The 20003-nt window shown below is 34.8% G+C and overlaps 1 protein-coding gene across 7 annotated transcripts in view; it reads left to right on the top strand.

The window, feature by feature from the left end:
* The window catches only part of PPP1R12A (protein phosphatase 1 regulatory subunit 12A), a 161930-nt gene that overhangs the window by 114875 nt on the left and 27052 nt on the right, over positions 1-20003 (top strand). For 2 of the 7 annotated variants that reach the window (XM_055239260.2, XM_055239261.2), the window contains exons 9-14: positions 2678-2802; positions 10092-10307; positions 11526-11620; positions 12725-12829; positions 13724-13891; positions 14289-14465. In XM_055239260.2, coding sequence (XP_055095235.1) covers positions 2678-2802; positions 10092-10307; positions 11526-11620; positions 12725-12829; positions 13724-13891; positions 14289-14465 — 886 coding nt within the window. The remainder of the gene's footprint in view (positions 1-2677; positions 2803-10091; positions 10308-11525; positions 11621-12724; positions 12830-13723; positions 13892-14288; positions 14466-20003) is intronic. The other 5 variants (XM_063615104.1, XM_055239262.2, XM_063615105.1 and 2 more) reach the window with 5 other exon arrangements.

The raw sequence follows: 20003 nt of genomic DNA, 5'->3' as shown, positions 1-20003 counted from the left end.
TAGATGTCTTTTTTAGTCACCCACCCTAGTCTGCTTCCCTTTCCTTCCTTCAAAGGCAATCACTATCATGAGTTTTTTCCTGTAATCTTCTAGTTCATTTTTATACTCTTACATATGTGTATTCATATGTAAGATATAACAGTTATAATATTGTTTTGTTTTTTTTAATATGGTAGGAATTATTATACATCTTGTTTTTTTCACTCAAAAGTTCTGTTTTTTATATTTGTCCATAAATCTATTTCTATAACTTTATCTGCATTTTTTTTTAGCTATTGTATATGTTATATTAAATATGTCTGTTTCCATTCTGATGAACATTTACCTTATTCTCAAACTCCTGGGTTCAAGTGATTCTCCTCAGCTTCTCTAGTAGCTGGGACAACAGGCACATGTCACCATGCACACCTAATTTTATTTTTGTTTTTTGTAGGGTTAACTATTTTGCTGAGGCTAGTCTTGAACTCCTGTCCTCAAGCAATTCTCCCACCTCAGCCTCCCAAAGTGCTGGGATTACAGGCATGAGCCACTGTGCTCAACCTATAGCCTAAAGTTATTTTTATGCAGTTAATCTCTTCCCTGGGAGACATTACTTAGCTCTCAGTCTGTAGTCAAGTATATCATTACAAATTAAACTATGTGCACAAGAGTGTCAAGACTTGCACCCAGACCTCCTAACTTGTATTTTAAGTCTTTACTACTTATGTAGTATAATTCAAGAACTAGAAGTCCAGGCATCTCTTTCAAAGATTTCTAGGTTTTTGTTCACTAAATTTTTTCTTCATTAGCCCTGTTTGTATACAAGTCACTGTTCAATGTTAGACACCAAGGAAGTATTTAAAACAAACAAGAGACCTTAGGCCAGTTTTACCACTAACCAGCAAATCTTCTGCTATCTTTTGGTTGAATTTCCTTGACTATAAAATGAGAAAAATAGGGCTATATGACCTGGATCGTTCTTAAAACTCTAGTATTCTATTAAATATAACTAATTACCATCAAATTGCATTGTATTTGTTCCCAGTTTGGAATTGAAACGTACTAATTGCTCTCAGTTTCTCACTGAGCTAACCTTAAATGTTCCTCTGAAGCATTGTACTATGATAATTTTGTTCTTCCTGTTGCTAGTGGTCAGTTGTGCCAGGAAAATTTGACTCTGTCTCAAGAATTAATCCATGTAAACGCTGTGTGGTTCCTTTCCTCTCACTCTTTTAATATCAGCTAGGCTTTATCATACTTTATTTGGAAAGCTTGAGAAAGCAGCCATTTCCCTGTAGAGCTACAGCTTAATTTGACAATTTGTAAACCATTTGTTCTTTCTACTTTTTGTAAGGTTATTTCTGTGGGAAACTATTTGACGTAAAATAACTATTTTGCTGGATTTTGTGAAATAAATTATTTGCCAAAACAGTTTTTCTTCAGTGTTCTTTCTCTTCTCATAAAGCAGATAAAAATGAGAGTGCAACCATATGTTTTAGTTACCTTTCAAACAATTTACAAATGTGAAAGGTAGTTGAGAAAATGAGAAAGAGAAGTCCATTTTTTTGCTTTTAGGGTTCTTTCTTCTAGGATTTTTTTGTTCTTTGTTGGAATCAAATGGATAGAAAGACTATAGCAATATTAATAACATTTATAAAATAAGTTGGATGGTGGGGCTGGGTGCTGTGGATCATGCTAGTAATCTCAGCAGTTTGGGAGTCCAAGTCTGGAGGATTGCTTAAGCTCACGAGTTCAAGACCAGTCTGGGCAACATGAGGAAGCCCTGTCTTTACAAAAAAATACAAAAATTAGTAGGTGTGGTAGCGCACACCTATAGTTCCCAGCTACTCAAGAGGCTGAGGTGGGAAGATCGCTTGAGCCTGGGTAACAGGCTTCAGTGAGCCAAGATCATGCCACTGTACCCCAACCTGGGCAACAGAACAAGACCCTGTCTCAAAGTAAATAAATAAGTTGGATGGTGGTACATGGGGTTTATCTTATTTATTATTTATATCTCCTACTAGACTGTAAGTGAAGGTATTTTGTCTTTTCATTGGCTGATATATCCCTAGTACCTAGGGCACTACTTGAAGAATGGGGACACTTACTATTTGTTGATTGATTCTCTATACAGTTAGGTGGATTATTTTCCAAGAAGATGATATTGTGCCCATTTAACTTTAGACTTTTTAGGAGTGGAAAGACATGCTCTTTGGGACATTTAACTGTACTGTTTGACAGGAACGTAAGGTAATTATTGACAAAAGCACTTTTGGATTTCCTTGATTAAAGAGGAACCATCAGTTTTAGATCAGTAATAATAGTTATTTATCCATTAAAAAATTGCATAGCTATTGTTAAGTTTTTAGTTACATTGCATTCATGCATTCAAATTTTAAATCTTAAATTTCTTTTTATTTTCTTCATTTTAAAAGTACAGAAGTCAGATTCTATTTGTGCGTTTTATTGTCAGAAGTTTTGTTGTATATCTTTATTATCTTAACTATTTATTTCAGCATATATATAGAGACAAGTCTAGAAGCTCCCTGAAAAACTGACTTGCATAAAGGAATCACAGTGGGGAAGGACTTTTAGTTAACAAAACCTTAAACAAAAATGGAATATAAAATGATTTTTTCCCAGCCATTGAGAACAAATTTATATGGAATCTTGACTCTTAATTGTTTGTCTTTAATAGATAAGACAAAACCCCTGGCTTCTGTAACTAATGCCAACACTTCTAGTACACAAGCAGCTCCTGTAGCTGTTACAACACCTACTGTGTCATCAGGTCAAGCAACACCTACATCACCTGTTAAAAAGGTAAGCCAAAATTGTATTTGCTCAAAATACATGTATTCTATTTATATACCACTTGGACTAACTCATTAAAGTAATTTAAATTTTTATAGTCTCTTCCAAAAATATGTAAGATTTCAGAATATAAATATGTATTTATGTTTCTAAGTTGAATGAGATTTCTTCTGAATCATGTTTTTTTTATCCTTTTTGAAATTGATATTACTGTTGATATTATAGTTGGTAGTTAACAAATATTACATACAGTTGATAATAAATGGCAGAAAGATAAAAATTTTTGTAATATTAAAATCAATGATTGTATTAGTTTTTTTTTTCTATTGAACTTTTATTTTGAGAAGCTCGGGTTTTATATCCTTTATCTCTATTAAGTAGAGGTGTGCATGTTGATAATTTCACACATGGGTAAGTTGCAAAAACTACTACCACAAGTCAATGAGAGAACTAGAATCTAAATTTTTTAAACTCATAGTACAAAGCACTAGGCAGGCAACTTCGGTATGCCAGTAGGAGCATGATCTCTGAGGTCAGATAAACCAGAGATGAGCTCCTGACTCTACCTTATTAGTTGTTATGACCTTGAGCAAGTTACTTACTATCTTCCTTTTGTATAACAAAATAAAATAAAGAGAAATACAGTTAATATTGTAAGGATTGGTTGAGATAGCCTGGCCAGTAAACTGAATGTGTTTTCAAAATGTTAGTTTCATTTCTTTCTCTTGTCTCTTTCTGTTCTCCATCCCTCTTGTCTCTTCTCTCCACCAAAGCAGTGTTTCCCAGTTAGTGTGTTGATCTTTTTAAGACTTCACGTTTTCCTGCTTCTCTGGAACCTATCTTTCTTTTAACCCAAATTAACGATTGAGAGTTTTTGTTTATGTTTTACCTACTAGTCTCTTTTCAAAAATTTCTCTTCACCCATCCTTTTTTTAATTTTTTTTAAATCATTTCCCTCTCTGTCCACACATCTTTTTTTTTTAACCAAACCCTTGAAAAATTGATTGCAGTAATCATAACACTTCATGCCTAAATATGTCAGTATGTATCTCCTAGTACAAGGCTATTATCCTTCATTCTCAAAATAATCACACTTAGGAAATTTAACTTTGGTATAATACTATTATTTATGTCACTAATAACTAATATACATACCCAGATTTTCCCATTTGTCCTTTGAGTCTGTTTGTTTTTTAAAATCAGGGGTCCACTTGGATTGTAAATTGTGTTTAGTTGCCTTTGAACTTCTTATTTTGTTGCTCGTTTGACATTATTTGCATGAGTTTAAGAACTGATTGGTTTTTAAATCCTCACAGCATTTCTGTTGTGTTGTTAGTCTTGCCAATATTTGGATTTGGCTTTAGGTGGTCAAAATATAGATCTTTCTGAAATCATAAACTACAGAATAAAAAAAAAAATCCCTGCTGTTAGTAATAATCCTTCTGTCAAACTTCCCAAGCAAGGCAGTAATGTAAATTATTAGTGGTAGAAATGTGTTGGTTTCATTGGTACATAGTTTGAATATTGAGAAACTGTATGAATGACTTACCTTATATATTCCAAAACTGAGGGCTTCTTGAATTCAGTTAGAACTCATGTTCATATAATAATTATGTATGCTTTAATAAGAAATTCTCTAAAAGCAGTGTGACTGCAAAATTTTGAAGACTGTTAATCATCCTGTAACTAGCGTCACTATAAACTGCTTTAAAGTATATTTTACTTCTAGAACAACCCCCATGTACTTCTTCAGTGAATACTAAATTCATGCCTGCATCTTTTGATCTGTTTAGACTATAAGGTTATCAGAAATTCCATCTCCCTGGAATACCTAGGCAAGAAACTGGCTTTTTTTTTTTTTTTTTTTTTCCTTTTTGAGACAGAATCTTGCTCTGTCACCCAGGCTGCAGTGCAATGGCACAATCTTGGCTCATTGCAACATCTGCCTCCAAGGTTTAAGCGAGTCTCCTGTCTCAGCCTACTGAGTAGCAGGGATCACAGGCACCTCCACCACACCTGGCTAATTATATTTTTAGTAGAGATGGGTTTTCACCATGTTAGCCAGGGTATTCTCGAACTCCTGATCTTGTGATCCGCCCACCCAAAGTACTGGGGTTACAGGCATGAGCCACTGCACCCAGCACTGGCTCTCTATGTTTTGGGTATTTGGCTAAGTAATCCCTTTCCTACTACAGTCAAATGATTACGGTAAACTTCCTGTGTTCAATTTTCTTTTTCTCACGTATAGCCAACATTTATGGCAATTTAGTTCTCAATTTATACCTAATGCCCTAACTGAAAAGAAATACTTTATAACCTCTGTTAGTATAGTGGGCCAGTAATCTCTTTGCTGTAAAAGTTCTTATTCAAAATCACTCTTGATTCTGTAATTAAGCTAATATAATAACATCTTCTAAATTTGTATATTTAGAAACTATTTTATCCTCAGTTTCAAGCACCATAACTTACTTTGAAGATTATATCGTTTCTTTGTTCTTAAAGTTTTGTAACCAAATTTTATTCAAAACAATCATGTGTAAAAATTTTGCATTTTTTTTTTTTTTTTTTTTTGGAGACAGTTTCACTCTTGTCACCCAGGTTGGAGTGCAGTGGCGCAATCTCGGCTCACTGCAACCTCCACCTCCCGGATTCAAGCGATTCTCCTGCCTCAGCCTCCTGAGTAGCTGAATTACAGACACCTGCCACCACACCTAGCTAATTTTTGTATTTTCAATAGAGATGGGGTTTCATCATGTTGGCCAGGTTGGTCTCAAACTCCTGACCTCAGGTGATTCACCCGTCTCAGCCTCCCAAAGTGCTAGGATTACAGGCATGAGCCACCGTGCCTGGCCTGAAATATTTTTTTTTAATGAAGAGGGAGTCGTCTTTTTTTTTTTTTTTTTGAGATGGAGTCTTGCTCTGTTGCCCAGGCTGGAGTGCAGTAGCACCATCTCGGCTCACTGCAAGCTCCGCCTCCCGGGTTCACGCCATTCTCCTGCCTCAGCCTCCCGAGTAGCTGGGACTACAGGCACCCACCACCACGCCTGGCTAATTTTTTGTATTTTTAGTAGAGATGGGGTTTCACTGTGTTAGCCAGGATGATCTCGATCTCCTGACCTTGTGATCCACCCGCCTCGGCCTCCCAAGGTGCTGGGATTACAGGCGTGAGCCACAGTGCCCAGCCGAAGAGGGAGTCTTCTTATCAATATTGTATGACTTTTAAAACCTCTTATATTCAGTGATTCTTATACTCCTGTATCTACTTTAATTTAGCATATTAGTATTTTTAAAAATTTTTTCAAGTTTATCTGTAACTTTAGTGACCTAACATACAAATTCCCTTAAACAGATCAATTTCTAATTGCATCTTAAAAGGTTTTGCAATTATCTGTTTTTAGGTTCCCAGTCATGACTCCGCTTCTAATATTTAGACAAAGTTATCAAGTTCTCCAGCTTCCTACACTATGTGTGTGTGTACTTGTGTTCATGGCAAGATAGATCACAAAAATGGAAGCACACGAAACAGTTTTACACACTTAATTTCTTTTAATAACTTGGGGTAACTGGTGAAAGATAGATGTGTTTACTTTAAATGATCTTTCCTTAATTCCTTAACCCTTCCACTGAAATTAAAGAACTGTTTCTGTATCAAGCTGATGATTTGTGGAGATGTTATCTATAAAACCATCAGTTTGATTTTGTGCTTAAAATTGTTAACTAACAATAAGTTTATATAAGCCTCTCTAGTCAAAATAAATATTGTTGGGAATCTCTAAAGCAGATTGTCTATTCTTCTATATGGGTGTACATTCCAATAAAATGTAAATGGTATTTTCTTTACTTGATGGTAAAAATTCAGAATTTTTATGGAATTAAGTGTTCTGGTTAATTGAATTCAATGTAATAGCTAATAATTTAACAAAAGACTGCTATGTGCTGTGGGTATATAAAGTATTCCAATCGAAATGTACAGATGTAGCATGATTTAAAAGGAGAAGAAATTATAATTGACTTAAGGTAATAGAATCAGGACATTTTAGATAAATCTTAAAGTAGGTAGTACTCCACCTGAGAGAAGAAGGGCTTATAAAACTTGTTGAAAGGGAGAGAAGAAAAACAATATGAGCAAGTGGGGATAATATAGAATACTTTTGCAGGAAAAATGAATTGTTCCATTTGATTGATTTATAGGGTGCATATATACAAAGTAAATAGGAAAAGTAGAGGCATATTGCAGGATGTCTTCAACTGTAGGGTAACACTTTTATAATTTATTTGATAAGTAGTAGAGAGTCATGGAAGATGTTTGAACAATGCCATGAGAGAATTATTCTTTATAGAATATTATTCTGACAGCACTGTACAGATTTGAAGATGAGAGGCTTATTGAGAAAAGGTTTATTAGAAAGTCATTGAAGTTGCCCACAATGTTAATAATATGAGCTAGAGAAGTAACTCTGGGCTTATAAAGGAGAGGAGATTTAGAGACTTGACCTCTAATTTATGGATGGAGGAAAATGACAGAGAAGGTCTAGCATAATTGTGAATTTTGAAACATAGGAGATTGAAGAGATAACCTTAGTGCCATTAACAGAATTAGGGAACTGAAGAAGAGATGGTTTGGAAGTAAAGGTGTTTTATTTTAGACATACTGAGTTTCAAGTTTTCAGTTATAGTTCTAGATTGTCCACTCTACAGGTAAAATTAGGACTGGAAATTTAGGAGACTGGACTGGAGAATAACACATTTGAGAATAAGCTGACCACAATTAATATTTAGCCTGAGGAAGTAAAGACCCTCCTCCTAATCCCCCAGGAGAAGAAAGTAGAAAGAGAATATGAGAGATCCAAGAGCAGGCTCTGGAAGGGCTAGCGCAAGGAAAGTTGTACACAAACACACACACACACACACAGCCTGTATAAGGAATATTGTATACACACACACACACACACACACACACACACACAGAGTCAGTCAGTCAAGAAAAGGAATGGTCAGAGTAAAAAGACAAAGGTCAAGATAGCGTCCAGTTAAAAAAAGCCAAAGAAGAGAGTTTAATGGAGGAGGAGGTATAGTTAAGTATTTCAGGAAGGGTTTATTTATGTATCAAGTAAAATTAAAAGTTGCCTTTAGACATATAAAGCAGTACTTAAATCCAAATTCATGTTGGGCAGAGTGGAGGTATATCAGCCATTACAGTGTAACAAATGCCCATTTCAAAATTGATAGTACTGCCTCATTTTTCTCAACTCTAAAATAACAGTAATAGTAGTATTTCATTGGGTAATTATAAGGTTGAAACAGGATAACCCATGTGAAGCACTTAGCTGAGGGTCACACACTAGTAAATATTTGTTAAATGTTAGCTTCAGTTATAACAATAAATGTTATCTGATCTCTGGCTGTTTTATAATGGGGGAAAAACGTTTGTTTCCAGGTTTTTTGTTTGTTTTTGTTTCTGTTTTTTGAGGAGGTGGGAGACCTAATGTGGGTGTTGGCAAACTATGGCTGGTGAGGCAAACCTGGCCTATTACTTGTTTTTGTATAGCAAACTAGTTGGAGAAAAAAATTTAAAAAAAGTCATTGTCCCTAAAGTTTTATTGGTTACAGCCACACTCAATCATTTGCGTATTAATATTATCTGTGTTCCACAAAGCCTAGCATTTACAGTGTAGCCCTATAAACTCACCAATCAATAAGCAGCTGTCTCAGTACCTATCATATTGCACAGAATATTAGAGTTCGCAAACTTTCTTGGTCATTGGAACCCCTAGTGTTTGGTAGGTTTTTTTCACAGTGCCACTGGCGAAAGGAATTGCCTGTTTGTCTCATTAAGTAGTTCGATGCAAGTGTGATCAAAATGGCAGTTTGTGCAGTGTCTGTGAGATGTCACTGTGCTTCTCTCAAAACTAAAATATTCTACAGAGCCCCCCGTGATTTTGTTGTGACACTCTGGAGCACTTTGGTGCACATTTTAGGAACTGAGGAATGCTTAGACCCTATTGATAGCAATTCATTACTGGAAGTACCAGAGGTATATCTTTATAACAGTTTTGTCCATGAAGTGGCCCTCAAGCATCATCATGGGAGCTTTAACAAGCCCTGTTAACCTGCTTATTATAGCAAATGTTGGCAATAGATATGAAAGAAATGATTTTTAAAAAATTATTAATACCCTATGCTTGTGGCAACTAGTTAGTTGCTATATTCACCAATCTATATAGTTAACTGTGGTTGAGTATAGAAATTCTAGAAGTGAAGTTGATGAAGTGATCTAAAGATAACAGAGGTTGCATTTTTAGGGTTGTTGGAAAGCCCTTAAAACAGCATAAATATTTGTACGTAAAATTAGTTTTTATTATAGTTGAAATAGTTAATGTTTGGTGGGGAAATCAGTAAATTTAAGGCTGTGATGTTAAAAAAAGTATTATAATTGGAAAAATATCAGTTACTAGTGTTTGTTGATTATATTGGACATAAAATTTTTTAACCAGTGTATACATGGATTAAAAACAAAATTCATGTGCAGTAGTTTGTTCAGTCACATGCTGTATTATCTACTCTATATGCCTTTAATTGCTTTAGAAGTTTATTAGATTTTTTTCAGATTATCTCATGCTAAAACTAGAACTTGTTCCCAGTGACTTTTAAAGATTGGATCATTACCCAATTATTGGGGTTTAATTTATTATAAAATTATTTTAAAATGAAGAAAATATTTTTTGTTCATAACTTCCCTTTTCTGTTTTCATGCTTTCAATCTTTATCTCTTTACCTGTCTTATTTTAATTGGCTTTAGTATGATTTCATTGCTCCTATCATGCCTGTGGTGGAATCAGTAGATCCTGCATCATGGAGGCAGGGCTTGCGCAAAACTGGCATTGTTCTTGTGCCCAGTAAGGGTGAAAAATCTATGGTGAGGCATTTCTATGTGCAAGAATTTATATTAGGTTACAACATAACAAGTTTAATATAAATTGGTTCCAAAGATGCATGGTTTTAAGTCCTTATGGTGTGCTCATTTCTGTTTTCTGTATTTGCATCATAATTTTTCTGTGTGATATAAAGTGTGTAGTGTGTTTTCTCAAGTCTAACCCCTAGGAAGGTAGTCTATTTCTTTAAAATTTTTAGATATTTACATTTTTTACTAAGACATTAACCTATTTAGTAAGTGTTTTATCCTGAAACTGTAAACCATAATTTTAAATATATTATCTGTAACATTATTGTTTCCAATTTAAGGACTGATCAGCTTTAAAAATTCTTTTTTCTTTTCCTAAAAAATAAAATAAACACAGTTTCCAACCACAGCTACAAAAATTTCTCCCAAAGAAGAAGAGAGGAAAGATGAGTCTCCTGCAACTTGGAGGTTAGGACTTAGAAAGACGGGCAGCTATGGTGCACTTGCTGAAATCACAGCATCTAAAGAGGGTCAGAAAGAAAAAGATACTGCAGGTGTTACACGTTCAGCTTCAAGTCCCAGACTTTCCTCCTCTTTGGATAATAAAGAAAAGGTAATCTGTTTCACAGTCTGGTTTCTATGAAAACTCTTATGGTTTCTTTTCCAGGAACATTAAATCTGGTAGATTTTCTGCTAGTTATCTTTAGATCTAGGTATCAAGTTAATTAACCTTAATGAATTATGTAAGACAAATGTAATTTATACAGAATTATAAATACTGGAAAGATCAGATGTATTTGCCTAAAACATAAATTATGGGACTATACTCCGTTAAAGGAATCTATTATCTTACTTGAGAATTTATAATAGAACTGTATTAAGGAGCAGGCTTATTTTGTTTGTTATGATTCAAGAAGCTTTCTGAAGTTTAAAAAACATAGGAACACATTTATTCTAGAATGTTAGTATACTCATAAGTTACATTTATTCAGTATCTGAAAAAAAATGCCAGATTTTTCATCTACCATATTACAAGCAACTTTGTCTTAATGAGTAAATTTAATGACTCTATTTTGAGAGGTGGTATTAATACTGCATTATATAGGATGTACCACGTTTATTCAATACCAGTATTTCTATAGCATATTCAGTGCTTGGACTGTTTTTTGTCTATACAGTTTTCTTTCTCTACTTAGAAATATTTCCTTGTATCAGAAATTCAGATGAAATTTCTCATCAAGTAATTCTAATATTTTTGCTTTTTTATCAATTTATTGTGCAGTTGGTTTCCAGGTATTTTATGCCAGCTTACTAGGAATGTATCAGAGTGTCATTGTCACTACACACTCTTAGCCATATTTGGATAAATATAATTTAAATAATATTTGTTTTGACTATTTTGATGTATTTGAGAGCATTGATTATCAAGGTTCTAAATAGCTTGTATAATATAAATGCTTGAGACCTCTCAGTGAACCGTATTTGAAAGTTTATTTCTCTGGAAGAAATAAAGATATTTCAGCTTATGACACAGTATTACTTTAATCTGTTATGGAAGTTTTAGAAAAAGTCATTAAAATCTGGAGAAATTTTTTTCCTTTCTTAGGAAAATATTATCTGATTCTGGGCTAAAAGGGGAAAAAAACTAATTTCAACAGGCTGATTATTGATTGACATTAATTTTAGAGTTTAGCTAGGAATTGTTGAAATACTGTAAACTATGATAGCTATGTAATTATACATTATTGAATAACCTTTTCTTAATACTTTTAGCATTGCCTATAGTTAGTACACAAATTAATTTTTACTTATTTTTTTCCCTGTTGTGTAGGAGAAGGATAGTAAAGGAACTAGGCTTGCATATGTTGCACCTACAATACCAAGACGACTAGCCAGTACATCTGACATTGAAGAGAAAGAAAACAGGTGAGTTTATTTTGATTTGCTTTATGCATTCACTATAAAATCTTTATTATCTAGCATTAGAGTTAATACGTGAGCATTGTAATTATGTGCGGGTATGTATTGTGGGAAGAGATGGAGGATATTCCTGAACGAGTAAATACCAGGTACATAGTCCTGAGGAGGTGCAGGCTTGGTATGTTCATGAAATAATAGCAAAGAATATGTGGCTGGAACAGAGTAAGGGGAAAGTGGGAGGAGATAAGGTCACGAACTAGTACGAGTTCTCTAAATATTTGGAACATTTAGGAAAGGGGAAAGAAGAAGGGAAGGAAAGGCCTTAATCATTTTAGTTTGTTTTAAATATTTTTTAAATATTTTCGTTTGTTTCTTCCTGTTTTTCAGCTTATAGAATTTGATTTTTTTTTTTTTTTGAGACAGCGTCTCGCTCTGTCACCCATGCTGGAGTGCAGTGGCGCAATCTCGGCTCACTGCAGCCTCCACCTCTTGGGTTCAAGTAGTTCTCTGCCTCAGCCTCTCGAGTAGCTGGGATTACAGGCACCTGCCACCATGCCCGGCTAATTTTTTTATTTTTAGTAGAGACGGGGTTTCACCATCTTGGCCAGGCTGGTCTTGAACTTCTGACCTCGTGACCCACCCGCCTCAGCATCTCAAAGTGCTGGGTTACAGGTGTGAACCACTGCGCCCGGCCAATAACTTTTTAATATGCTTGTAATCATGTTATCTAATTTTTTATTTTTTTCCCCTAAGATCTCATAAGCAGTCTTATATGTTAATATATATTTTTAATAAGCATCGTTTTTTTATCGGCACATAACATACTATAAAGTAGATCTTCTGCGGTTAAGCGTCTCCCCTACTTTATATTTTGTGATCCAAAAGCATATTTCTATAAATATCTGAATTTTCCCCCATACTTAGGGGAAAAATTACACCTTAGGGTATAATCTTAGTACTGAAATTACTTTATCTTCTTGATAAGTATTCCCAAGTGTCCTCCCAAAGGTTTTTTCTAGTTTCAGCTTATACTAATATTTACTAGTGTACAGCTTTCTTAATCCTATTTTAAAATTATCTACCAGAATCTGAAGGGTGTTCTTTTAACAGAGATTCTTCAAGTTTGCGAACAAGTAGTTCATATACAAGGAGAAAATGGGAAGATGATCTTAAAAAAAATAGCTCAATTAATGAAGGATCAACTTATCATAAAAGGTAATAATATTATTCTTAAGTGGTTTCTGTGTATTCATTTATAAAAATATGAGGCAATTTGTTTGGAGCCCTCAGTTTAACATCATTTTAAACAAATATGTTTTTATTACGTATGAGTTTTTGTTGTTTAAAACTTACTCTAAACACAGGATATATATTTAAAGATAGGTGATAATTTGTTCTTATGCCTATTATATAATTAAGCTTCAAATATTATGAAATATTTTTTAGATCGTTACATATTTAAAAGGAACTCCTTTAGAAGGAACTCCTTGACTAGAACAACTTAAACAGGCCGGTATCTTAATGGATCTAGTTGTCATTGTTGATCTGGAAAGATTTGCCTTGCCCTACAACTCAGAGCTATGGAAATGCCTTCAATTGGAATGTTGGTAATATCATATTGAAGAGGAAAAAAAGCCCTATAAACAATTTCTTTACTAAAAGCAACCAAAAAGAAGAATAAGATGTGAACAAGTATCATGTAGGCATTGGTTACTTCCGAGGTATCTGACCCATTGCTGAAATAATTTTCTTCAAAAAAATGTCAACGTCTTGTTTTCCCTGGGTAATACAAAACCAAAGTGTGTTTTTCAGGCTCAGCCTGGCATGACCATATGGTGTGGAATAGTTTCAAAAATGTGAAATATCAGATCATCTTTGTCTTGTTGAGAAAGTTGGGAGGAGACACTAAAATGATACACTACCGAATTAGTGAAATCGTCTAAACTCTAGCAAGTTGTAGATGCAACTCTTGGTGCTGGAGCTGGTGGTGTATTTAGGAACACAGTTTTTAAATTTTTTTTCTAGCCTTGTAATTTGTATAATGTATAGACATTAACTATAGAATACACATACAAACACATCCTATATAGATATGACTCTTTTGTTTAGTTGCTCCTTTGGTAGAAGACAAGATGATTTGATTAGTTCTAGTGTTCCAAGCACCACATCAACACCAACAGTTACCTCTGCAGCTGGGCTTCAGAAAAGCCTGCTTTCCAGCACAAGCACTACTACAAAGATTACAACGGGTTCTTCCTCAGCAGGCACACAAAGCAGGTAAGTCACAGATATATTTTGTGCTCAGGTCTACTGTGTGCTTATGTATGTGCATGCGTTTTTGTTTAGAAGATTGTGGGGCTCTGGATTTTTTCATTTATCTTGTTAAATTTATTTGCAGACAAAAATTGGTTCCAAAATGAGGCAATTATGCATGTCTGGGGGAAATTTTAAGTTCCTGAACTATGAACTTTCCTTGAATTAGACTGCTTAAAATGTAAATTTCTCTCTTTGACAACTCTGGGTGAGCTTTTTGGTTCATAATTTAAGGATGTCTCACCTTGCGTTTTAAAAAAATCCATCCCTGTAGTCATGTGTTTTCAGCTGCTAGAAAGTGCTTTCACTGTTTAGCTGTTTTCCTTTTCTCTTTTTTGTGTTGCTGCTTATGATGCTATAGTACCTCAAATCGTTTGTGGGCTGAGGATAGTACTGAAAAAGAAAAGGACAGTATTCCTACGGCAGTGACCATTCCTGTTGCTCCAACTGTTGTAAATGCTGCAGCTTCTACCACAACCCTGACTACAACTACTGCTGGCACTGTCTCCTCCACAACAGAGGTCAGGGAGAGACGCAGGTGTGTAAAGGTCATAACAGTACTGCTGATATATCTTGCCCAGTGATCAAAGTTGTTTTTTGTTTTAAAAAAGCTCTTGTGAGGTTGATGCCCATCTCTCCAGTAGACTAATAAATGAAATACCCTGTCAGCTCAGAACTATGTAAATTGATATAACTAGCAATTATTTATATTTAGGCTTTGTGACTCACCTCTGACAGAATTAATGTTTTTTTGTTTAAAGTCAGTGAGCAAGACAGTTGTTTTCTTAAACATTTTAGTTTCTAAGGTGGTTTTATTTCAAAAAATTTTTTTTGATGAAGAACTGAAAACACCACACACTTAGGGAAAATTAGATGAAACATGACAAAACAGGTTTTATCATTCTTCTCATTGTTTCCTCCCATTATTAAGAAATTTGAAGGATGTTGAACTGTTTTGTTCCTGTTGATTTGGAGAATTTCTTCTCTTGGTAAGGAAAGACTTCTGTGCATAAGTGTAAGCCAAATAATTTTGAGTATGTTGAATACATTCATTTAGTTTTATCTCTGATACATAGAAAGCACTTATTATTTAGATTTTTTCAAAGAGTCTGAATTTATTTTGTGTGCTTAAATATTTTTAAAAGATTGCTCACTTCTTTCTGTTGCCGCCTATTGGCATGGAATCATAGATGTACAAAGGAGCTTACTAACTATCTTTTGGGATTTCCTTGCTTTACCGAAGGAAACTGAGACCCAGAGATAATATGTGACTATTTTACTTTTGTATGGTTTATTGGTGTGAGGGCTGAGGCTAGCCCCAAGATTGCAGGAAAAGAAGTTCAGTTCTTTCTGCTATATTATGCATAATCCCTAGCTTTTTTTTTCCCTCTTAAAAAAAAATAAAACCTTAGGAAACCAAATGTCAGCTTTATTTTTATATTTTATTCTTGCAAAATTAAATTAACTATGTAACTAATTTTTTTTTTTTACTAAAATACTGATCAGATTAACTTTGTTTTATTTCTGTCACGTAGTAGTTACATACAGAGTTCTTTTTCTCTGTTGCCTAGTGAAGTGCCTGGCCTGTAGTAGTAATGGCCTCACAGTAATATTTGTGTTTGAATATATGAAAAGTAATAAGTTAGTGTTAACTTTTTCTTCTATTATTGCATCTTTAGTTTTTGCCTATATTTAGGTTTTGTTTCTATTTCTATGGTGAAATTTAGTGGTACTTTTATAATGCCACTGCAAGTGGTTAGTGTTTTGTGATTTGAGTACCAGTATAGGTCATACTATATTTTAATTATCTTCCCTTTTTTCCTATAAACTTAAGTCAGTTTTAGGTTGTTGTAGTGCTTCTCAGTAAGACCACAGAGCCAACAGAAATTAGTATCCATCATTTAATCAAACTTAAATAAGTTTGAGGGCTTTGCTTTTTTTGGTGGTGGGGTTGAGAGGGATTATTGAAAGGAAGAAGGATCAGAAGTTCTTGGTTTCTTACTCCTTACTCTGCCTTGATTCTTAAGGTTAGAATTATCTTTGAGTCAGAAACTCTCCTGTTAAATCAGGTGTTTGATTTATATTATTTTTAACTTCTAGAATCTTTTCTATCTCTAGCATAGAGATTCAGTGCTTTTGAAAATTTCTCCAGTGACAAAACCTAATAAATGTCTCCCCAGAATCATCAGTTGTTTCAGAACAAATTATGATTCTTAACCCACAGATTGTTTATTCTGCTAAAGAGAATTGAGTTTTGACTTTTAGAATTAGTCCTAATTAGTTTTAATGGAAGACACTGAAGATTGAAAATTAAATGCTTGGATATATTTTTAAACACAACAGATTCTAATTGCATAAGAAAAAAATGTGTCTGGCGACATTTTTTCTGGTCTATATTATAGAGGTTTTTTGTTTGTCTTACCTTGTTTCAATGATGTTTGCAGTGATATTAATGTTTGTGTTTTGTTCATGTGAAATAATTGTTTGCAATCTTGAATACATTGTTGGCCTCTTCTCTTTGTCTTTTATTTAAATTTTGTCAATGGTTCTGAAATGTGTATGATTTAAAATTTGCCTAAAAAATGTATAAATGGTGATTTGAGAATATACTGTGGCTAAAACAAAAAAAGTCAACACAGGTATACCCTTTGGGTTGCTCAGAAAATGGTAAGCATCTAAGGAATAAAATTATATACCCTATATAGTTCTAAGAAAGAGATGCAGTAGGTCAGTGTGATACAGCAATGATAAAGGCAACAATGGGGTTAGGTGGGTATATTCTATCATCTTTTAATGATCAGCTCTTTGCAATTAAAAGTACATAAAATAATATAAATTATTTTTCTTCTCTACATCGTATTCTTAGAGGTCTGCTCTAGATAGGTACCCCAAAGGAGGAGAAAGGAACTGAATATTAGATGGTAATTATCAAATAAAGGAAATGTGTTTATATTAAAAATTGATAAGCTTTATTTTTATGCTAATTTGGGATGAATGTCATATGGAAAATTAAAATTATCTGCAGGTGCAGATTTTATGTCTTTTAGTTAGTAACTTTTATCCCCTTAACCTTCATATGTGAAACCAGATATGATAGATTTATTGACTTTCGTGGCAATTTGAAACTATTGAAAAGGAATCCAGGCTCATTGGGAGAGAGTGTAACGGTTGATAGTACTATTTGCCATGGTACTAAAAAAGAGCCAAGTGTCAATGCAAGTTTCTCTGTTAGACACTAAATATGAAACATTTGACTGTAGTCAAATTTGACAGTAGTTCACGTTCATATTTAGTTTCAGAGCAGCTCATGAAATGCTAAAGTGATAGCATGCACCCTATCTGTCTTGCTATGAACTTCTTTTTTCCAAGACAGGATCTCTGTCACCCAGGCTGTAGTGTGGTGGTGTGATGATAGCTTCTGCAGCCATGACCTCCTGGGCTCAAGTGATCCTCTCACCTCAGCCTCCTGAGTAGCTGGGACTACAGGTGTGCCATCACACCCAGCTAATTTTTTAAATTTTTGTAGAGATGGAGTCTCGCTATGTTGCCTAGGCTGGTCTCAAACTCCTGGCCTCAAGCAGTCCTCCCACCTTGACCTCCCAACGTGCTGGAATACAGGCATGAGCTACTGTTCCCAGCCTGCTATAAGCTTTGTTTAACCAGATTAACTATCACATTTAGGTTTCATCTCCTTTTATTTTTTCTTCTCTTCCTTTGGTAGAAGTCCAAAAAGTAATAACTTGCATAGGGCCAGTAGGTACATAAATTAAATGAATGAATGGAAAAAATAGCCATTGGACATTTTCCAGGCTGATATTCTTAGGAGCACTTTTCTGTATTTACTGGATATGCCACAAAATGGGTCAGGGGTGGAGGATTCTCTATTTAAATGGTCTTAGGAAGTACGGAGTTAAGCCAAGTTAATACAGGTTACATCTCTCATTGTATCACAGACCTTTCAATATGTTGTTGTGATTTTCCTAGAGAAGGTTAGAATGTGTAGCATTTCCCTAATTTATGCAATCATTTTCTATAACAAGCCCCTCTTTTATCCCAGAATTAATGTTTCTTAAATTTTAATAAGATTATTAGTTATTCTCTTATTCCTTTTGAATTGCTTGTCCCAGGAAACTCACTATAATAGTTATAAAAACATGGTATTTGTTATATCTAAATAAAATTAAAGTCAAAGTATAATAGTGATGGAATTTTCATCTTAATATAAGTACGTTGGATGTCCCATTCAAGCAAAACTCCCTCTTGTGAATTTCTTGACTTAGCTACAAATGTAATTATGTAGAAACAGCAAGAAGAACCAGTTTTCTGAACTGATTTTAAGCAATAAGTAAGAGTTAATTGATGAAATTGAGGCAACTAAGATCTTGCGTGAGAAATTACCTGGTCATCTTAGGGTTAATTATCTAAGGAGGTAAATGCTGAGAATAGTGTCATATATTCTAGTTTTAGAGAAACAGATTCCAAAAACTTCAGGGTTGTAGAAAGAAATATGATTTCCTTATATATACATAAAAGGAATGAGGGCTGTCTTAAAACAATTTTGAAAAAATGGTAGATGATTCTAAGGATGTTTGAAGATGTGCTATACCCGCTGAACTGAGAGCTTTAAAGGACACAGAGAAAAGGCATAAAACTCACAGTAAATTCAGAGGTTTGTTATGATTGTATGAATAGTGTTAGGCTAAAAAAATGAATTACAAATTGAGAAGAATGTTAAAGCTAACAAAAGAAAGAGCCTTTTTTTTTTTTTTTGAGACAGAGTTTTGCTCTAGTTGCCCAGGCTGGAGTGCAATGGTGCAATCTCAGCTCACTGCAACCTCCACCTCCCGGGTTCAAGCAGTTCTCCTGCCTCAGCCTCCTGAGTAGCTAGGATTACAGGCATGCGTCTCCACGCCCGGCTAATTTTGTATTTTTAAGAGAGATGGGGTTTCTCCATGTTGGTCAGGCTGGTCTCAAACTCCTGACCTCAGGTGATCCACCTGCCTCGGCCTCCCAAACTACTGAGATTACAGGCATGAGCCACCGTGCCCAGCCAAGAAAGAGCCTTTTTTAAAAGTAGCATTTGAGCCGGGCGCGGTGGCTCATGCCTGTAATCCCAGCACTTTGGGAGGCTGAGGTGGGCGGATCACGAGGTCAGGAGATCGAGACCATCCTGGCTAACAGGGTGAAACCCCGTCTCTACTAAAAATACAAAAAATTAGCCAGGTGTGGTGGCAGGCACCTGTAGTCCCAACTACTCGGGAGGCTGAGGCAGGAGAATGGCGTGAACCCAGGAGGCAGAGCTTGCAGTGAGCCGAGATCGCGCCACTGCACTCTAGCCTAGGCGACAGAGCGAGACTCCGTCTCAAAAAAAAAAAAAAAAAAATAGTATTTGAAAAAAGAAAACTCACTAGATCATTGCCTGGGGTTTTGAGAGGGGGATACGTGGAATAAACTTAATAAATTTAAACAGCATAGAAGATAGAGATGCAGTTGACCCTTGAACAATGCAAGGGTTAGGGGTGCTAACTCCCTGTTTAGTCAAAAATTTGTGTGTAACTTTTGAGTTCCCCAAGTCTAAATTAATAGCCTACCATTGACTGCAAGCCTTACCAATAACATAAGCAGTTGATTAGCACATATATTGTATGTTACATATATTATATACTGTATTCTTACTATAAAGCTAGCTAGAGAAAAGAATGTTATTAAGATAATCATAAGGAAGAAAAATATATTTACTACTCATTAAGTGGAAGTGGGTCATCATTAAGATCAGAATTCTCTTTGTCCTCACATTGAAGAGGAAGAGGAGGGATTGGTCTTACTATCTCAGAGGTGGTGGAGGTGGAAGGAGGCAGAGGCACACTTGGTGTAACTTTCATATAAGTGGACCTGCACAGTTCAAACTTGTGTTGTTCAGCAGTCAACTGTACTCTACTTCTGTAAGTGTTCTCTGAGAAATGTGAGCTAGGTGGTGTAATTCAGTGAAGCGTTAATGATTGAACTTCCCAAGAAATATTGATTATCAGAGGAAAGTCTTTATGTTGTGTTGCAGGGCTCTGTCATATCTTTGCTT

The sequence above is a fragment of the Symphalangus syndactylus genome, chromosome 13 (genome assembly GCF_028878055.3).
Source record: "Symphalangus syndactylus isolate Jambi chromosome 13, NHGRI_mSymSyn1-v2.1_pri, whole genome shotgun sequence".
In the NCBI taxonomy this organism is placed as follows: Eukaryota; Metazoa; Chordata; class Mammalia; order Primates; family Hylobatidae; genus Symphalangus; species Symphalangus syndactylus.
The sequence above is the reverse complement of the archived record's forward strand: the minus strand, read 5'-3'. Positions and strand labels throughout refer to the sequence as shown.